This window comes from Lactuca sativa, chromosome 3, assembly GCF_002870075.4.
Source record: "Lactuca sativa cultivar Salinas chromosome 3, Lsat_Salinas_v11, whole genome shotgun sequence".
Lineage (NCBI taxonomy): Eukaryota > Viridiplantae > Streptophyta > Magnoliopsida > Asterales > Asteraceae > Lactuca > Lactuca sativa.
Genome location: NC_056625.2, coordinates 154,539,492 through 154,560,163, shown reverse-complemented (window position 1 = coordinate 154,560,163; position 20,672 = coordinate 154,539,492). Strand labels below are relative to the sequence as shown.

General features: G+C 38.6%; 1 protein-coding gene across 1 annotated transcript; it reads right to left on the bottom strand.

Moving 5' to 3' along the window:
• Window positions 1–3,155: 3,155 nt before the first annotated feature.
• On the bottom strand, window positions 3,156–4,766 carry LOC111914047 (S-adenosylmethionine decarboxylase proenzyme). The gene is made up of 2 exons (XM_023909790.3): window positions 4,623–4,766; window positions 3,156–4,525 (listed from the first exon to the last, which is right to left on the bottom strand). Exon 2 carries the CDS (start codon window positions 4,397–4,399, stop codon window positions 3,278–3,280), a length of 1,122 nt encoding a protein of 373 aa, XP_023765558.1. The 5' UTR covers window positions 4,400–4,525; window positions 4,623–4,766; the 3' UTR covers window positions 3,156–3,277.
• Window positions 4,767–20,672: the final 15,906 nt, after the last annotated feature.

Genomic DNA, 20,672 nt, shown 5'->3' with positions numbered 1-20,672 from the left:
TCTTAGAAAACTTTAAATTATTTCCAACAAATTTTTTTAGGAAATGGACTCTTTCCTAGTTTTTATGAAAGTATTTCACAAAGAAAATATCTTGTATTTTTCATATTAACTTGATGAATAGCAATATTAAAGAAATGTAGGGTATTTAAAGTTGCATAGAGTTTGCCTAAAAGTACAACAAAATTTGTTGGTATATAATAATATAAATGTTTAACACAAAAAAAAAAAAAAAAAAAAAAAAAAAAAAAAAAAAAAGCTTAAGTATATATATTATAACCAGTTGGGTATATCTTGATTTTTTTTTTTTTGTGGTATAGCTATATGGTCCTAGGATTTACATAATTTTTTGATTTTATATAATATTTATATAATAAAAAATTCAAGACATATCTTTAAATTTGTTTAGGACATATCTTATTAGGAAAATAACTTATTAAGGTAATTAACTTTTCGGTATGTTCACATTTAGGTAGCTATCTTTTTTTTGTACATATTTAGGTAACAAACTTGTTGGAAGTGTTCACATATGACCATTATGACTTGCTATAGCAGGTTAAATCCTAGATGTGAACGCTTTCAACAAGTTTGTTACCTAAATGTGTACAAAAAAAATAGTTACCAAATATGAACAAAACGAAAAGTAAAAGTAAATTACACGAATGGTCCCTGTGGTTTGGGGAATTTATGTTTTTATCCCTAACTTATTTTTTTTAACTCTGATGGTCCTTACTGTTTATTTTTGTTATGCGTTTGGTCCATGTCTTACCTAAAAATACTATGTTGCCCTTATTAATTTATTTTTTAATTAATTTTCTTATTTATGTATTTATTTTTTATATATTTAAAAAAAACTAATAGACCCCACATATCTGTATCTTCTCATCATAAACCTCAAACCACATTTCAGAAATTTAATTGGGATGATCCCTATTGTTTATTTTTGTTGCGCGTTTGGTCCCTGTCTTACCTAAAAAAACTATTGTGCCCTTATTAATTTATTTTTTAATTAATTTTTTTATTTATGTATTTATTTTTTATATATTTAAAAAAATTAATAGACCCCATTTGAGAAATTTAATTTGGGTCTTACTGATCACCATCCCATCTCTCATCCTCCCTAACTTCTATTTCTTTTCCATCTTTAGTAACATCGACGTCTTCATCATCCTTCTTTTTTTAGTACTTCAACTCTGGCGAACCAACACCATAACCTACTGTCTCTTCATCTTTAGTGAGTTGTGGTATTGATTTAACAGAGTTAAAGTACCGAAAAAAGAAGGGATGATGAAGACGTAAAAAAAATTAATAAGTGCACAATAGTCTTTTTAGATAAGATAGAGACCAAGCTCGTAACAAAATTAAACAGTAGAGATCATCCAAGTTAAAAAAATAAATTAATTAAAAAATAAACAATAGGGATTATCGGGGGAGATACAAATATATAGGGTCTATTAATTTTATTTAAATATGTAAAAAATAAATACATAAATAAGAAAATTAATTAATAAGGGCACAATAGTCTTTTTAGGTAAGACAGAGACCAAACGCGCAACAAAACTAAACAGTAGGGGCCGTTCAAGTTTAAAAAATAAGTTAGGTACCAAAAAACATAAATTTCCCCAACCCACAGGGACCATTCATGTAATTTATTTTTACTTTTCGTTTTATTCATATTTGGGTAATTATTTTTTTTGTACACATATAGGTAACGAAATTGTTAAAAGTTTTCACATCTAGGATTTAACCTGTTATAGCAGGTCATAATGGTCATATGTGAACACTTCCAACAATTTTGTTACCTAGACGTGTACAAAAAAAAAGATAGTTACCTAGATGTGAACATACTGAAAAATTAATTACCTTCGTAAGTCATTTTCCCTATCTTATATTATTGGATAGATTAATGAACAAATATATAAAACAAACTGGATAGATTAATGAACAAATATATAAAATAAACGAAGGACTTATACTTAAACTTGTAAAACAAATGATTAATATTATCAAAACTCATCCCACATGGAAGATAAATAGAAAGAGATGTAGGTTTCGATTTATAAAAATGAATGTTGAAAGGTTATAAGAAGAAAAACAACACAATTCTTCCCACATTGTTGATTGAATGTATTGCAGGAAATGGCTAAATGATTATTGCAAATGAGCTTTTTGAAAAGATCCACTTGTGCAAAGTATTTCTTTTTTTTTCTTTTTTTTTTTATAAAAATATGATCTTAGGGTCAAATAGTCCAGATTTTAAAGCGGTCAACTGGTTTAGCTGAACCTGACTTTATGCAAACCGAGAGATCTTTTATTGGTTCGACAAGACCAACCCGCACATGTATTATTGACTATTTGGTTTTTTAGCTTCACTTAATTAGGAACCATATGTATTTCTATTAGACTATGCGGAGTGGTCTCGGCAACCACTTGAAATTTGCCTAGTTGGCGTTTGGCACACCGCGCCGTGCCCTCAACATGGCAAAAATGATAACTTTTTCGGCAATAAATAACCCAACATTCTAGTCCATTTCCTCCAATTTGACTTTTTGATCAACCAATCACAATGCATTTAGTTTTTTATTTTATTTCTTTTTCAATTGTTTTTAACATAGCAAAAATGGCAACCCTGACAAAATTTTGAAGCAACGTGACAAATTCTAGATGTCACCTATGTGGACCGTAACAAATTTTACACCATTTTCTCCGGTCTTATAGATTCACCATTGGAATTTTCTCATATAGGTTTCACCCAAAAAAACTGCAACCAAATCAGCATAAAATATAACACTAACTTATTTCAATGGACATAAAAAAAATATAATTGTGTTTTTGAACATTAGGGTATAATAGATTGAGTTTTTAAAAAAAATTTCCTACAAGTTCAATACATTTAGTGTACCGGATACAAATTTATAAATGTATTAGTATGTATTTTACCAAAAGCCAGAACAAATTCCATCTCCAAAGCCGTATGGCATTTAGTTATTGAGTTATTCCCCTCTCTTTCTATCCACTCAAAAATATTCCCTACTTAACAAAAGCTTCGAATCAAAAACCACCCACCACTTTCACACAACACAAAACAAAATATGCCTCTTTTTATTTCGTAAACATTATTTAATCTTTAATCCACCAAAAATAAACTAGATATCAAATTCTAAATAGTAAACACACCCCAATTTTTTATTAATGCTCAAACAAGTTCATATAACACACTAAACAATACAAACACAACCACACTAGAAAAATAACACATTATTACATAGCATCAATTTCATCAAACAGTTGGTGTGCAACAATTCATCGCCATTTCTTCATCTTCATTCTCACTCCAAGACCCAAACAGAATCGATCTAGGGGACCCACAACTTCCCCCTTGACTTTCCTTAACAAACCCATAATACATCATCACACCACCATTTCCAAGATCTTCAAAGCTCGATTCTTTAACACCATAACCCTCAATCTTCAAATCATTAAAACCCTTCAACTCATTTCCATGCATCGATATAGAAAACTCATTGGGTTTGAAACATCCCAACACCCTTTCAACCAGAAGAGTCAAATCAATAGAGGATTTAAAGTCATACCCTACAGCTTCAAAGCTAGCATAACTAAATCCATCTTCAGGTGTCACATGTATGGTGGAAATCGCATCTTCTTCAATACCATTCATGGAGTATCCACATGGGTCGAACTCAAAATCGCAAATTTTTGACCCGGGTAGAATCTTTTTAATACCCGAAACTTCAGTCATAGAAGAAGAAGAAGAAGAAATAGTTTGATTCTTGAAGAATACTGAAGAGCTTTTCTTGGATAAATCCGTCATACACATTTCGAGTGTGTAAACTTTTTGGTCAACGGGTTGACTTGGAGTTGAAGCAGAATAGACATGCCATTTTTTAGTGTTTTGACTATTGTGGACATCACCCATGACGTATGCTTTGCTATCCAATCCAAGATTACGAAAATACCCATCGAGGGTGAGTACTTCTTCGTTGAAGCTACGATGTGGGAAGGGTTGTGAATTAGGGAATATGAAGGTGCCACGTGTGTAGCGTACGGATTTGACAGTGAGGGCAAGATGGGAAGAAAGAAGGAGGATTTGTGGGATTGAAAGGAGGAGCTTTGTGGTGCCACATGTTTTGATTATGATCTTGTATGGGTATATGAAGAGGCTGGATTCTGAAAGAACGTATGAATCTAATGAATCGTTTGATAGAGATGAAACGATTGTGCATTGAGCAGGGGATAAGATTGAGTCGAGTTGGGTTTTGGTTAAGGAACGGAGTCCGAGGCCTTTTGGGTCTGCGAAGAGGCCAGGGGTAGAAAAGGAAATTTCAAGCCTCTTTTCGTAGCCTTCGAATCCAATGGCGGATTGTTGGATTTGGATTGTCATTTTGGTTTAAAGAGATTTTTTTTATTTTTGCTAAAAAGTAGATTGATAAAGGGAAAAACTCGAGAAACGGAAAAGGAAAGGTTGTGTAGCGCAGATTAGAGAGAATCAGGATGGTTTCCGAGCACACTGGAAGATAAAACATAAGAAGAAGAAGAAAGATGGTAAGATATTGGAAGTGATGATTGAATTTCATGGAAAAAAGTATGAATTGAAAGAAACTTACGTTGGAGTAAGCAGCAGATTTGAATTTCTTGAGTCCACCGTTTGGTCGTACGTCTTCAATTCCGTAACCTAAAGGAGCTTCGTAGAACAAGGATTTACTACTACTAGACTTCTTCTTGCCAGCTTTTGACTCCATTAGAACATTCAATAATCCTGCAGGAAATCCAGTTAGAAAGAATTTCATAAATTTGGGGGAAATTTGATTGGCTTTGATTGAGAATGAAAAAAGCACAAAGAGAGATATCCTGTATGTTATATACAGATTCATATTATGTATCTCATAAATCATGATGAGAAACTGAATGAATTATCTACACCAGATCATACAATTACAAGGAAAAATACGGTATTAAACATGACATTAACAAGAACTCAGATGTTAGAACGAATGATGAAACGATAGTCTAAGCATATTACTAACAAATTCAATGACATGTAAAACGAATTATGAAAGATTAAATTGAGCATATTCATAAGCAAACGAACTTACAGATAAAGCTAATTACGAAACGAGAAGCCGCGATTCAAACACGTCAAGATCGATCGGCACCTGAAATCAGGAATTGAAGGAAGAAACCTTTGATCAATCGAATTGACAACAAAATATAATTCTAAAAGGGGGTATTAGGTTGAGGGATTGAACAACATACCGATTAGTTGGGATTGTAATTAGGTAAAGGGAAATGCAATGGGTGAGAAGATCGAATTTAAAACCCTAAATTGAGTAATTGAGAGAATTCAGAAATTTGAGTGATTAGAATAATAGGTCGAGGGGTATTTATATAGGTGGTTGAGCCCAACAGAGAACCCGTGTTGCCGCGTAAATTACGATTCTAACCTTTAGGGATAAGACGTTGATATACGGTTCTGGTGCATTTTTATTTTATTTCAAAGATACCTAAATTATTGGACAACAATCATGTTTTAATAAATGAATGGTTTTAATTTTTAATTTTTTATTAATATTATATTATGTGTCAATATAGGTACAGGTATTTTCTAATAAATGAATAGTTTTTAATCTTCAATTTCTCATTAATATTATGTTATGTGTCATGTAGATATATATTAGACAACTCATTTTAAAATTCAAATTTATGTTTTTTAATTATACGTTAAATTTGAAGTTATAATAATGTTAAAATTTTGATATATCTCTTAATTAATAATTTATTTTAAATGATTTTTATTTAAAATAATTGATTAATAATTATAAATTTTTATTATGAATATTTAAATAATTTTATAATACGTGATTCTCACGGGCTATAAACTAGTAACAAAATATAGCTAAATCATACATCATACATTATCAAATATAAAATTATAAATTATAAATATATAATGACATCTATTCCTAATTATCTTCATATAAGTTTCTTTAGGTCTATTTAGGTTACAAAGTGATCAATAACCTGTTTACAGTAGTTTAATAAAAAAAAATTAACCTATAAGCTATGATAAATTACTTTGTGGTCTTACTAAATATTAAGATAATATTTGAGAGACTTGTTGAAAAACTAATTATTAGCTAATAAACAATCTTATAAATTAGTAATGTTTGGTAAAAAATAGCTGATAAATTAGAATGCAATATAAAATGACAAAGGAATATATATATATATATATATATATATATATATATATATATATATATATATATAAAACTAACATTAGATATAATTAAATGTATATTTAGAATATTTAAAAAAAAAAGTTTCATAAGTTTCTTAAAAGATATTTCAATTTAAAAATATTTATAAGCTATAATAATTGATTTTCATAATTTAACATACATCAAATTACAATAAATTAATTTATTTTTCTAAATAAAATCGATAATTAACTTACAAGAAAAAGAAGAAAATGATTGAATATTCATAATAAACTTGAATAAAAAAGTTGGTTTGGAATCTTATTCCTACCTTTGTTTTGTCATCCATTTCCATCCGTCCACGTGTAAGTAGAATTTTATCTACTTACAATTTATGTGGTCCTAAGTAAAACATGAAATTTTATCAAACTTGACATGCAAGTCAAAACTTCATTAAAAACAACTTGTTCTGCAAGATAGAATCTAGTATTTAAATGTAGCCACATAAAAAAAAAACCATGTTAAATGTTATAGGAAACAAAGTTCAAGGCTAATGGAGAAAAATTCTGAACAAAAAATAAAATAAAAATCAGAGTTTGAAGACGAATGTAATTTACTCTTTGCTTTATAACTACCCACAATAATTGCATTCACAAATAATGCACTATGGTTGCATATTTTCAAGTTTCTTATAGGTATGTGGTCCAAGAGAGAAATTGTGGCTTCTTCCTAGCTTTTGTGTAATGACATACAAAAGTTCATAAAATTTGTATATAAATTTATGGCTGTAGTACTACTTTGTGTTTTACCATAAAATAGAACAAATTCTATCTCCAAATAAGTTGTATATAGCATTTAGTTATTCCCCTCTCTTTCTATCTCACTCCAAATTTCAAATCTACCAAAAGATTGGAATCAACCAAGAACCACCCATGTGAACAAACTATCAAAGATTCTAATCTCCAATTGCAAAAAGGTGTGGCATACAATAATTCATATGAACACACAAAAGAATAGATTCAATGTATTTATGAAGCATCAATTACACCTAATTGTACATGTCTACGTGCTCAAGATGGATGTGGTTTTCTCACAACTATTTTTTGTCCTCTTTCTCAAAATTTTATTACAATGTAAGCCATGGACATATCCAAGTAGAAGGAATGTGGGTCCTACAACCCAACTAATTTTTTTAAATACATTTACAATTTATATAGAAAAAAAAAATTAGGACTTATCTTATAGTGTTGGACAATAGAAGACATAACTTTAATGGTGGCAGGAAGGAATTTCACATCGAATCCAAAAAGAAAGTGGTAGGGAACAACTTTACTCTAAGCAAAGTTAGTTTTAGTATAAAAATTTAGAAGGACCAGTTTGGGTTGTGTGTTCTCCCTATTAGTTTTTATACATGTAGAACCGCTCCAGTTGATCTCTTTAACACAGTCTGTTGGTTAGGGCCACGTGGTTTCTATTCTACATTTGCTACTGGTGTAAGCGTAAAGAATTTAATTTTGTTTATCATTTCGAAAGAATCTATCAATGACACAATAGATACCAGTAATCACATTAAGATATGGTAGGGGAGGTAGATGATGATAGTCATTCCTCACAAAGGATAGAGCGATCATGTGACATAGATTACCTTTAGCATGATCTAAAAGATAAAACATTTAAAAAGGGAAACACATGGGTAACATAAGTAAAAGTGACTAGTAAAAACAATATATAGAGACTCATAATATAAGCGGATGATTTTGAAACCCTATATATAAGGAAACCAAAAAAGGAGAGTAAGTCAACATGGACAATAATAAAAAAATTAAAAATAACCCATAATACAATCATTTATGGTGGGAGTATGCAACGACCCAAATTTTTAAACATTTGATCTATGGGAAATATCAGAGTTTCATACAATTACAGAAGTCTAAACAAATTAAAACCTACTACTTCTTAGGATAAATCATTAGCTTATAAAAAAATAGTTATACAAATGAGACAAGAAAGAATTACAACTAAATATCTAGTCTATGTCCTTGTGCTCTTGTCTTTTCTTTTGGTACAATAGTTGCTACTACCTGAACCTGCAAAAATTAAACATCTATCGAGCATCAGACACAACGTGTCTGGTAAGTTATTTTGTTGACTTTTCTTATCTATCTTCTTTCTTTTTTCTTTCTCATACTTTGTCGTCTGACTCTTTCTTTAGTAGCATACACTACTATTCTTCTCATTCTTTCATCTTTCTATTTATGTATCATCTACTCTTTTTATCATACTCTTACTTTAGCCTCTTAATAGGCTCTTCTCATACTCTTCTATTAGCCTCTTAACAGGCTCTTCTCTTATCCTATTAACAAGCTATTCTCTTAGCCTCTTAACAAACTATTCTCTTATCCTCTTAACAGACTCTTTTCTTAGCCTCTTAACAAGCTTTTCTCTTAGCCTCTTAACAAGCTCTTCTCTTAGCCTCTTAACAAGTTATTCTCATACTCAACTCTAAGGGTACAACTATCCATTTTCATTACTAGGCATGCTCACCCGGTCTTACTCCTCTCTCTCTTATGATCCTCCATGGATCCTTAATCATTCTTCTTACTCTTGAATCCCTCATGGATTCCTTACACTTAATCCATCATGTAACGACAAAATTTTCAAAACAATTTTTTATTTTTAAATCATATTTTCAATCACCCAAATACAATATTCAACAACCGTATCCAATGTCATCATAATAAACAAATCCCAGAATCTCAAAAGATCTCAGATACATAAATCCTCTCAGTGTGTACGGATCATGCCGGCGCCTTCCCGCGATCCTCACTGGTACCTGAAACACATAACACAACACTGTAAGCATAAATGCTTAGTGAGTTCCCCAAAATACCACATACAACACATATGCCTTTCCAGGCCATAACTTTGTGGGACCTTCCGGTCCAAGTGTCTCAGGGGACTTCCATCCCAAATCCCGGTAGACCTTCCGGTCCTACCCGTATCGACCTTCCGGTCCATAACCTTCTAACCTTCCGGTCCATGTCATCTTGACCTTCCGGTCCATATCATACATAACATACATAACACATACATATCATATAACAGCATATAGCACATACATCTCATAGCATATAAGACCTTCCCGGTCACATATAGGTACCCTTCCAGGTACAATATAGTGAGAAGACTCACATCGGGTGACTCGGTAATCTTGAACTCGGTAAATTCCCGGTCTAGCCTCCGCCTAATCACATGGAATAAGCACTCTGATCAACACAACTATCAAGGCTAGACTAGACCCCTCTCTTAGCACTCTCAGAAGGGTAAAAGACCATTTTACCCCTCTCAAGGCTCAAAGACCTTAAAGTTGACCAAACCCTAAAAGTCAACCAAAGTCAACTCTTCAGGTTACGCTGCACGTACCAAACCTGTACGCTGGGCGTACCCGGCGACCTCACAGAAATGGGGAACGCGACCCCTTACGCCGCGCGTACTGGGATTACGCCCTCGTAACTCCCAGTTTCAGACTCGTTAGCTCTTGGGGGTCTAAAACAGTTAAGACACACGTCCAACTTTTAGATCTGACCATTTCTAAGCCTCTTAACCCATAAAGTTGGTGACTTTAAGCCTTTGCATGGTTAGACAAGTCACTAACACCCATAACATTCCATTTCCAACCCTAGAAAAGCTCATAACTCAAGAATGACCCCATAACAACGACCAAGTTGGGATTTTTTATGGATCTATAACAAAAATATCACTGGAATGGGATAGATCTAGGTCCATGGAGTGCCTTACGCTCATAAAGTCTCCACCTTTGGGACTTTTAATCCTAGAAATGGTCCATGCAACAACAAACCAAAATAAAGAGGAAAGTTTTGAACTTTATACCTCTAGATGAAGCTTCTTCCTCTGAAGATCTCAGATCCAAACTTGCACTTCAAGCCCTTGCCTCCAGAAGCTCCTCTCCTTCTTCTTCACCAACACACCAAGGCACTTTTAGCTCAAAACACTCACACACAAGCTTAAGGATGAAGGAAGGCTCTATTAGGGTTTCACTCTCTGATATGGTGGCTGAGGAATAAGCCTTAGAATCCTTTATATAGTGCACAAGCCAAATATTAGGGTTTGCATATAGGCCCTCTACGCCCAACGTAACCCTAGGTACGCCCAGCGTACCTAGGCGAGTCTGTGACCAAATTAAGTGCATGAGTACGCGCAGCGTACTCCCCAGTACGCCCAGCGTACTCATTTTCCACAAAATTCACTCAAGGGATAAACTTGACAACTTGACAAAAGAGAAGGGTTAAATAGCTTTACCTGAATTTCGGGATGTTACAATTCTCCCCCACTAGAACCAGACTTCGCCCTCGAAGTCTCATGCGGAAAACAACTCTAGATGTTGCTCCCGCATCTCCTACTCCGATTCCCAAGTCAGCTCGGACCCCCTCTGATGCTGCCACTGGATCTAAACTAGGGGCACCTCCTTGTTCCTTAGAACCTTGATCTTCCGATCCAAGATTGCAATCGGTCTCTCAACATAATTCAGGCCCACATCCACCTGAGTATCCTCCAGCGGTAATATCGCCGACTCGTCGGCTATACACTTCCTCAGCTTAGACACATGGAACGTATCGTGTATCTGACTCAATTATGCGCGTAGCTCCAACCGATAAGCTACCCTGCCCACCCTCGCGGTCACCCTGAATGCCCAATATACCAGGGCCCTAGCTTGCCCCTCTTCCTGAATCGAATCACTCCTTTCCAAGGAGACACTTTCAGGAGTACGAAGTCTCCTACCTGAAACTCGAGCACGGATCATTGCCTATCCGTGTAACTCTTCTGGCGACTCTGAGCTGTCAACAACCTCTGCCTGACATGTTGTATCTACTGTGTCGTCTGAAGCACTATCTCAATGTCACCCATCACTTGTTGTCCTACCTCTCCCCAACATATAGGAGTCCGACACCTCCTCCCATACAACAACTCGAAAGGAGGCATACCAATGCTCGAATGGTGGCTGTTGTTATAAGAAAGCTCATTCAATGGCAGATACGTGTCCCAACTCCCTCCGAAGTCCAACACACATGCCCGAAGCATGTCTTCGAGTGTCTGAATCATCCGCTTACTCTTTCCGTCCGTCTGTGGGTGGTAAGCGGTACTGAAATGCAGCCTCGTGCCCAACTCCTCATGGAACTTATTCCAGAACCTGGAAGTCAAACGTACATCCCGGTCTAATACAATTGAGATCGGCACTCCATGTCACGATACCACCTCCCTCATATACAACTCTGCCATCCTCTCAGCAGAAGAGCTCTCACTGATAGCAAGAAAGTGAGCACTCTTTGTTAGCTGGTTGACGATCACCCAAATTGCATCGACACCCCTCGCGGTCCTTGGCAACTTGGTGATGAAATCCATAGAAATTTGTTCCCACTTCCATTGGGGAATCTCAAGTGGCTGCAACATGCCATGTGGTCGCTGGTGCTCGGCTTTAACCCTGCGATAGGTTAAGCACCTCTTAACAAACCATGCTACATCCTTCTTCATACATGGCCACCAATAATCCTTCTTCAGATCTAAATACATCTTAGTGGCCCCGGGATGGATCGAAAATCTCGATCTATGCGCCTCCTCCATCAAAGTGGTGCGCGTCCCGCCTGCATACGGTACCCAAATCCGACCTTGAAGAGTCATCAGCCCGCGACTATCGGTAATGAACTTCGGCACCTGTCCAATCACCCGCTCTCTCTTATGGTTCTCCAGTCTCACGGCCTCTGCCTGGGCCTCCCGAATGGTGTCCAACACCAGAGTCATCACTGTCAACCACATACAAATGTCTCAAATTGGGGCGCTCTCCGCCCAGCTACGACATTAGCCTTGCCCGGGTGGTACAGGATCTCACAATCGTAATCATTTACCACGTCCAACCATCTCCTCTGGTGCATATTTAGATTGGGCTGGTCCATCAAATACTTCAAATTCTTGTGGTCTGTGTAGATGGTACACCGAACCCCATACAAATAGTGACGCCAAATCTTGAGGGAGAACACCACTGCCCCCAACTCCAAATCGTGGGTGGGATACCTCGTCTCATGAGGCTTCAGCTCCCTCGATGCATACGCTATCACATGCCCCCTCTGCATAAGTACTTCACCCAACCCCGATATCGATGCGTCACAATACACCACAAAATCCTCCACCCCTTCCGGGAGGGCTAGCACCGAGGCTTCTCACAATCTCTGGCGAAGTGTCTCAAATGAGGTCTGCTGCTCTGGACCCCACGAATAAGCAACACCCTTCCGTGTCAACCTGGTGAGAGGCACGACGATCTTGGAGAAATCCATGATAAATCTTCGATAATAGCCGGCCAATCCTAGAAAACTTCTGATCTCGGTGGGTGATCTCGGCACCTCCCATCTCATAACCGCCTGAATCTTGGCCGGATCGACCAATATCTCATCCTGGTTAAAAAGGTGTCCCAAGAACTGGACCTCTCGTAACCAAAAATCACACTTGGAGAATTTGGCAAAAAGCCTCTCCGAACTCAATACCCCGAGAATCTCTCTTAGATGCTCCTCGTGCTGCTCTCTAGATCTCGAATACACCAAAATATCATCAATGAACACGATCACCGACCGATCCAGCATCGGCCTGCACACCCTGTTCATGAGATCCATGAATGCTGTCGGTGCATTGGTGAGCCCAAAAGGCATCACCACGAACTTGTAATGCCCATAACGAGTTCTGAACGTCGTCTTCTGGATATCTTCATCCCGAGCTCTCATCTGATGATATCCCGACCTCAAGTCTATCTTGGAGAACCAAGACGCCCCTGCAACTGATCAAACAAATCGTCGATCCTCGGTAACAGATAACGGTTCTTGACCGTTAACTTGTTCAACTCCCGGTAATCAATGCACATCCAGAGTGAACCATCCTTTTTCTTGAAAAAAAGGATCGACGCTCCCCATGGTGAGCTACTCGGTCTAATAAACCCCTTCCCCAGCAGCTCCTGAAGCTGTGAGGATAACTCCTGCATCTTTGGCGGCGCAAAGCGATAAGGCGCCTTGGCGATAGGTGCTGCCCCCGGAACCAAATCGATATGGAACTCTACCTGCCTCTCGGGAGGCACACTCGACAATTCCTCAGGAAAAACATCCGAAAACTCGCACACTATCGGAACCTCATCAATCGAACTTGGCCTCCCAGTAGCCACTCGCGTGTCCATCACATAGGCTACAAACCCGCTGCATCCCTGCTGCAAACTCTGCTTCGCTCTAGCAGCCAAACAAAACGCCGACCCACATCGGGTACCCTCACCGTACACCATAAGTACTCCCCTACTAGGGTCTCGTATCGTCATCAACTGACGCTTGCATTCTATAACATCCCTAAATTGGCTCAACCAATCGATGCCCACTATGACATACACGTCCCCCATCGCAATCGGGACCAGATCTATTGGGATCTCCACACCGAAGATCTCGTGTATACATCCTTGAATCACATCCGTAGCATACACCACTCGCTCGTCAGCTATAGAAACTCGAAGAGGTCGACTCAGCGCCTCTCGTCGGATACTGATGTGCTGACTAAATGCCAAGGAAACAAATGACCAACTCGCACCCGAGTCAAATAACACCAAAGCAGGTACAAAATTCACAAGAAAAGTACCTACGCATATCATAATATAAGCACAACACCTCAAACTCAACATAAATAAATGAAAGAATACATACCAGCCACGACATCAGGCTCTGCACGGACCTCCTCCATTGTCAACTAGAAGGCTCTCCTGCGAGCCTTTGGTGCCTCAGCTTTCACTGGCCAAACATCAGTAGCTCGCATAGCGGCAGGGGCAGATCCTTGTTGTGCTCACTGTGCTGTCCCCTGCATCTATGGACATTTGGCCTTCCGATGGCCCGTCTGGTTGCAATGAAAGCAAACCATGAATCCCTTGGGGTAATCCTTGGCTATATGCCCCTCCTTGCCATATTTGTAGCAAGCACCCGATCGACAAACCCCGTCGTGTATATAGCCGCACTTTCTGCAAGTGCGACCCTTCTGGCCTCCAGATCTCGAATTGGCGGGCTTTGCTCGCTTGGCTGCCAGCTAAGACTGTGTCGACCGTCGATCCATCCCCTGAGACTCGGCCTCTTCCCTGGCCTAGGTCTCCAACTCAATCTCCCTCTTCTGGGCATTTGCCTGAAGCTCAGCAAATGTCTGGTAAGTCGAGCTCGACACAAGCTCCCGAATATCCCTCCTTAGAATGATCAAATATCGGCTCATGCGTGCCTGCTCGGTAGACACCTGCTCAGGGAAAAACATCGCCCTCTCATGAAACTTCCTAGTAATCACAGTAACCGAATCAGTACCCTGCTTGAGGGTCAAGAACTCCTAAGCCAACCGCTCTCTTTCCACTGGGGGAAAGATCTCCATCACTAACATCCACCAGTCCATCGCTCCCAAGCGAAGCTGGTTCAGCGCGAACCGTACCCTCAGATGCTCCGGACATGAACACGTGTAGAAGCATCCCACGCTATCAGAAATCCATCTCATCGCAGTGATTGGATCCTGCATCCCATCAAACTCGGGTGGCTTCGTGTTGCTGAACTCCCAAAACAACAACGAGTCACCTCCCTAAGGCCTGGCAGCAGCCACAACTACAGTAGCTGCAACAAGCACAGCCTCAGTCACTGCTGCGTACCGCTCATCGAAAGTCTCAATCAATGTGATCTTGATAGACCCAAACATCTTCGGAATCTCGGCTCGGATGGCCGCAACCACCTCCTCATGAATCATCCTGCGGATCTCCTCCTCACTAACACCACTGCTCTCAGGTGTGTGGCGTGTCCCAATCATGATGTCTCTCTGAAATACAACATAAAATATCAGAGACCCGCTCGAGCATACTCGCACTCGATAACACATTCCTACTTGTTCCCAAGTACCCTAAGGATTCTTACTTGGACTGCGCACTGATACGGTGTCTTCGGTAGTACGAGCCCTTATACTGACGTCCACACCACATCAGTATTCACCCCAAGTCCTCCTCCTTGGATCTTAGTTCACAAGTACTCTACATCTCACTAGAATAGGCTACCCTTCGGTAAACCTCTCATAAGCTCCTCACTGCTACCCACTCACTCTCAAGCATCTAATAGCAGCAGAAATCTTCCTAGGCTAAGGCATCTCAAATAAAGCCACTCTAGTCCTAATATGAATACCTAGCCTACTTTCGCATGCATATCATATCATAACATATCTCATAACACATAATGTAAGGGTATTTTGGGAAATCACCGTTCACGCGCTGACTGATCGTACACATTGCTCCGTTCTGCCTTTTCCCAAAATCCTTTACTCTCTTAGAAAAAAAATTTATTTTATGAAAAACTTTCTCAAATCCTCAGTTTGAGTTCAGATACATCCGAAGTTGCACCTGAATCCCTCAAACCAAGGCTCTGATACCAACTTGTAACGAAAAAAATTTCAAAACAATTTTTCATTTCTAAATCATTTTTTCAATCACCCAAAAACAATAGTCAACAACCGTATCCAATGTCATCATAATAAACAAATCCCAGAATCTCAAAAGATCTCAAATACATAAATCCTCTCAGTGTGTACGGATCATGTCGGCGCCTTCCCGCGATCCTCATTGGTACCTAAAACACATAACACAACACTGTAAGCATAAATGCTTAGTGGGTTCCCTAAAATACCACATACAACACATACGCCTTTCCAGGCCATAACTCTGTGGGATCTTCCGGTCCAAGTGTCTTAGGGGACTTCCGTCCCAAATCCCAGTAGACCTTCCGGTCCTACCCGTATCGACCTTCCGGTTTGTAACCTCCTGACCTTTAGGTCCATGTCATCTTGACCTTCCAGTCCATATCATACATAACATACATAACACATACATATCATATAACTGATGGGTTTTATGCATAAGAAACATTCGTATGTGCTCATACAAACCCTAATGCTTGGATCTAGGTTTCTCTATTGTACATGATTTGATTCCAAGACTTACAAACCTAGATCTATCATATATAATTCAAAATTATCATAAAGAAAACAGATCTAAGTGGTTTACCTCATCCAAGTAGCTTGAATCCTTGTAATCTTCTTGATCTTGAGCTTAGAGTCACAAATGTAACTCCTCTAATGGTTCACAAACCCCACAAGATAGAAGGAAATATGAGAAAGGGTGAGAGATGCTAGAAATCAGCCTAGTGTTCTCTTAGAATCAAGTGGTAGCCGATTTCCATAGCCTAGGGGTCTAATTTATACTGCTAGCTGCTAGGGTTTCAGCCTAAACCCTAATGGACAGCTTAATTACCAAGCAGCCCATAGAACCTTCTAGATTAGGGCCCTTGGACGAAAATATGATGGATCCCCATCATAATTTCGTTTCCCCTTATTCCATTAGGTTCTCCGGCTCAAAACTCAACTATCATGCATATTTAATTAGTCTCTTTTAGTCACCAAATTAACTCCAAAATAATTTATGACTAATACTAATCAAATAAATATGATTTCTCCTTTAATATATTATTCTTATAATATATTAATAAACCATAATATTCTCTCTTTCTCCTTAAATTACCTTGTCAAGTTGCTTTGGAGAAGGCAACCCAAAAGGACCATCCATAATCGGGTCAAGTACATACCAAATATAGTTACGGGCTTAGACACTAATCCAACAGTCTCCCAGTTGGATAAGTCTAGTAACTATATCTCACATATGACTTCAAAACCCGATTAGCAATCGTAGCTCTTATACTCTAGTGTTAACTCTAATCAACTTGTCCTTTAGATAAGGGATCGTATAATCCTCTGTTCTGGATATCATGTTGACAATGCTTATTGTCCGACACTTGTTCCTCGATTTCCAATTTGTTTGACATAGAATTTAGTTGAACACATCAACTTCATTCTGATCGGGCCCGACACATAAGTCAAACCAAATTATCAAGTGGCCAAGATATCACTTTTATTCTCATAGAATAAAAGGAACATATTAACTTCGACCCATATGCATCTATTATTCACTAATTGAATCATGCACAATAATGCGTTTTATAACATCAAGTTACTGATGCATTTGCACATCATCAATGCATAACCAACCAGCAAACAACAACCATATCTCTAAGTTTTAAGACTATATGATATTATCGCTTTGTGATCACTTATGGTAAAACACCACGAAGTGATACCAGCAGACTCGGGTTTATTCCAATGCTCAAATCATATTCATAAGCACTCATGAACTTTGTAGCAAACCTTTGCTATGCCCAAAACCTTTTAGACAATCGACAAACAATTCATGACAGTCTTCATTCCAATCTACTTCCAAAATATGACCGACTGTGGACTGTTTGAATAATCCTATCATTCAGGAAGTCAAAACATGCAAAATGGAAACAATAGATAAATAACCAACACAAGATAGTAGCTTTACTCATAAATAACACAATTTATTTATTCATCAAATGTCAAGTACAACCTATCTATTACACGTTTCCTATCTAATCTAAACTTATATCATCCTTCAGCCCAATGCTCCCAGCGTGCTGCAAGTGTTGGACCCTACTCAGTCCCTTCGTAAGGGGATCTACTGGGTTTTCTTATGATGATACCCTCTTTACAACGAGAAGTCCCTCTTCTACCCGATGTCTGATAAAATGGTATTTTCTGTCGATATGTCGAGATCTACCATGATCTCTTGGTTCCTTGGTCATGGCAACCGCTCCTTCATTATCACAGAAAATTTCCGTCAGCTCCTTTATGGATGGCACAACTCCAAGGTCTCCAATGAAGTTCTTCAACCATATAGCCTCCTTTGACGCTTCACTCGCCGCAACGTACTCTGATTCGCACGTTGAATCAGCTACGGTCTCCTGCTTGGAACTTTTCCAAGTCACTGCTCCTCCATTCAGGGTAAAGACCCAGCCCGACTGCGATCGGAAATTATCCTGGTTCGTCTGAAAACTAGCGTCACTGTACCCTCATACCCTTAAGTCATCACTCCCACCGAGGACTAGAAACCATTCCTTGGTCCTTCGCAAGTACTTAAGGATATTCTTAACTGCAATCCAATGGGCTCTACCAGGGTTCCCCTGATATCTGCTGACCATGCTCAAAGCAAAGGCCACATCAGGGCGAGTACAAGTCATAGCGTACATGATAGAGCCTGCTGCGGAAGCATAAGGTACTTGGCTCATATCAACTATCTCTGCCTCTGTACTCGGGCTCTGAGTCTTACTCAGCTTGGTATGGCTTTGGATTGGCAACTCCTCTTTCTTGGAATTTTCCATACTAAAACGCTTTAGTACCTTATCCAAGTATGTATCCTGACGGAGTCCTATCAGTCTCTTTTCTCTGTTTTGTTACTATCCTTATTCCCAGAATATAAGCAGCCTCTCCGAGGTCATTCATAGCGAAACATTTCCCAAGCCAGGACTTGACCTCCTGCAAGGTTGGGACATCGTTTCCTATGAGCAGTATGTCGTCGACATACAATACGAGGAATCTCACTATACTCCCACTGGCTTTGACATACACACAAGATTCATCTTCGCTTCGCAGAAAGTTAAACTCTTTAACCTTCTTGTCAAAACAAAGATTCCATCTGCGAGACGCCTGTTTCAACCCACAAATGGATTTCTCAAGCTTGTATACTCTATTTGGATGCTTTGCATCGAAAAAACCCTCTGGATGATTCATGTAAACATCTTCAGCCAACTTTCCATTAAGGAAAGCGGTTTTCACGTCCATCTGCCCTATTTCATAATCATGAAATGCAGCTATTGCAAGCATTACCCTAATAGACTTTATCTTCGCAACTGGTGAGAAGGTGTCATCATAGTCAACTCCGGGAGTTTGAGTAAAGCCATTCGCAACCAATCGCGCTTTATAAGTATGCACTTTCCCATCCATGTCTATCTTCTTCTTGAAGATCCACTTGCACCCGACTGTCTTATGACCCGTTACGTTATCAACCAAATTCCAAACTTGGTTGTCATACATGGACTGAATCTCGCTGTCCATCGCCTCTTTCCATTTCGCAGACTCCGGGCCTGCCATGCTTCCTTGTAGCTGCTAGGTTCGTCCAAATTTACTAGTGTACTATCACTAATAAATGTATCCCCTTCAGTAGTAATAATAAAACCATAAAAATGGGGTGGAACACTAGTCCTAGTGGAACGTCGAAGAGGTAGGGACTCGTCAACAGGTTCAACAGGAGTCTCTTCCTCAAGTTGAATGCCAGTGTCAAAGGTTCCTTCATCGCTTTGATCTTGAATCTCTTCAAGTTCAATTTGCCTCCCATTGTCTTCTTGGCTTATGAATTCCCTTTCTGGGAAAACTCCTCTTCTAGCAACAAAGATAACATTGTCACTCGGTCTATAGAAAAGATATCCAAAAGACTTCTGCAGATAGCCGATGAAATAACACTTCTCACTACAAGGTTCGAGTTTATCGTGAGTCTCTTGTCTTACGAAAGCCTCGCAACCCCAAACCTTAATATGTGCCAACGAGGGAGCCTTCCATGTCCACATCTCGTGAGGAGTCTTGGAAACCTTCTTGGTGGGAACTAAGTTAAGGATATGGTAGGCAATCTCTAAGGCATACCCCTAGAAAGCTATTGGTAACGAAGTCCGACTCATCATAGAATGTACCATGTCCAACAAGGTCCGATTATGTCACTCAGCCACACCATTCAATTGTGGCATCCTTGGAGGCGTCAATTGCAAGACAATTTCGCATTCCTTTAGATAGTCGTGAAACTCAAGACTTAGGTACTCTCCTCCTCGGTCTGACCGAAGCATCTTGATTTTCCTACCCAGCTGATTCTCCACTTCATTCTTAAACTCTTTGAACTTTTCAAAGGTTTCCGACTTTTGCTTGATAAAGTAGATATATCCATATCTGGTATAATCATCCGTAAAAGTCACGTAGAAGCGGGAAGCATCCCTTGTGGTAGATCTAAAGGTCCCACACACATCGGTGTATATGAGATCCAATAAACCCTCACCCCTTTCACAAGTGCCAGTAAAGGGTGACTTGGTCATCTTCTGTCACACCCCAAAACCAAAATGGAGGAAATGTTCTGGGGTGGAGGACGTCATGTATAGCATCACAACCAATGTATAATAGCAATCATAGCAACGCAACCATTACATTGAATACTTAAATAAAAATGTTTACATCAATTTGGAAATTGTCTGAAACTTGTTTGGATTTCGTCATACAAAATATATATATAGAATATAAACACTAAACTCTTATTGCTCCAACTCTATAAAAACCCAGCAGGTACCTGTCTACTGATTTCTTGAGAATACAAGCAGTTTAAAAAATATCAACATAAAGCTGGTGAGTTCATAAGCATTAGTTTGTAACGAAACTTGTTGATGAGCTAGCAGAAATGTTTGTATAGTT

What these genes read in the sequence shown, in the direction of transcription:
- LOC111914047 (XM_023909790.3), bottom strand. Translation starts at nt 4,399, where the DNA reads ATGACAATCCAAATCCAACAATCCGCCATTGGATTCGAAGGCTACGAA.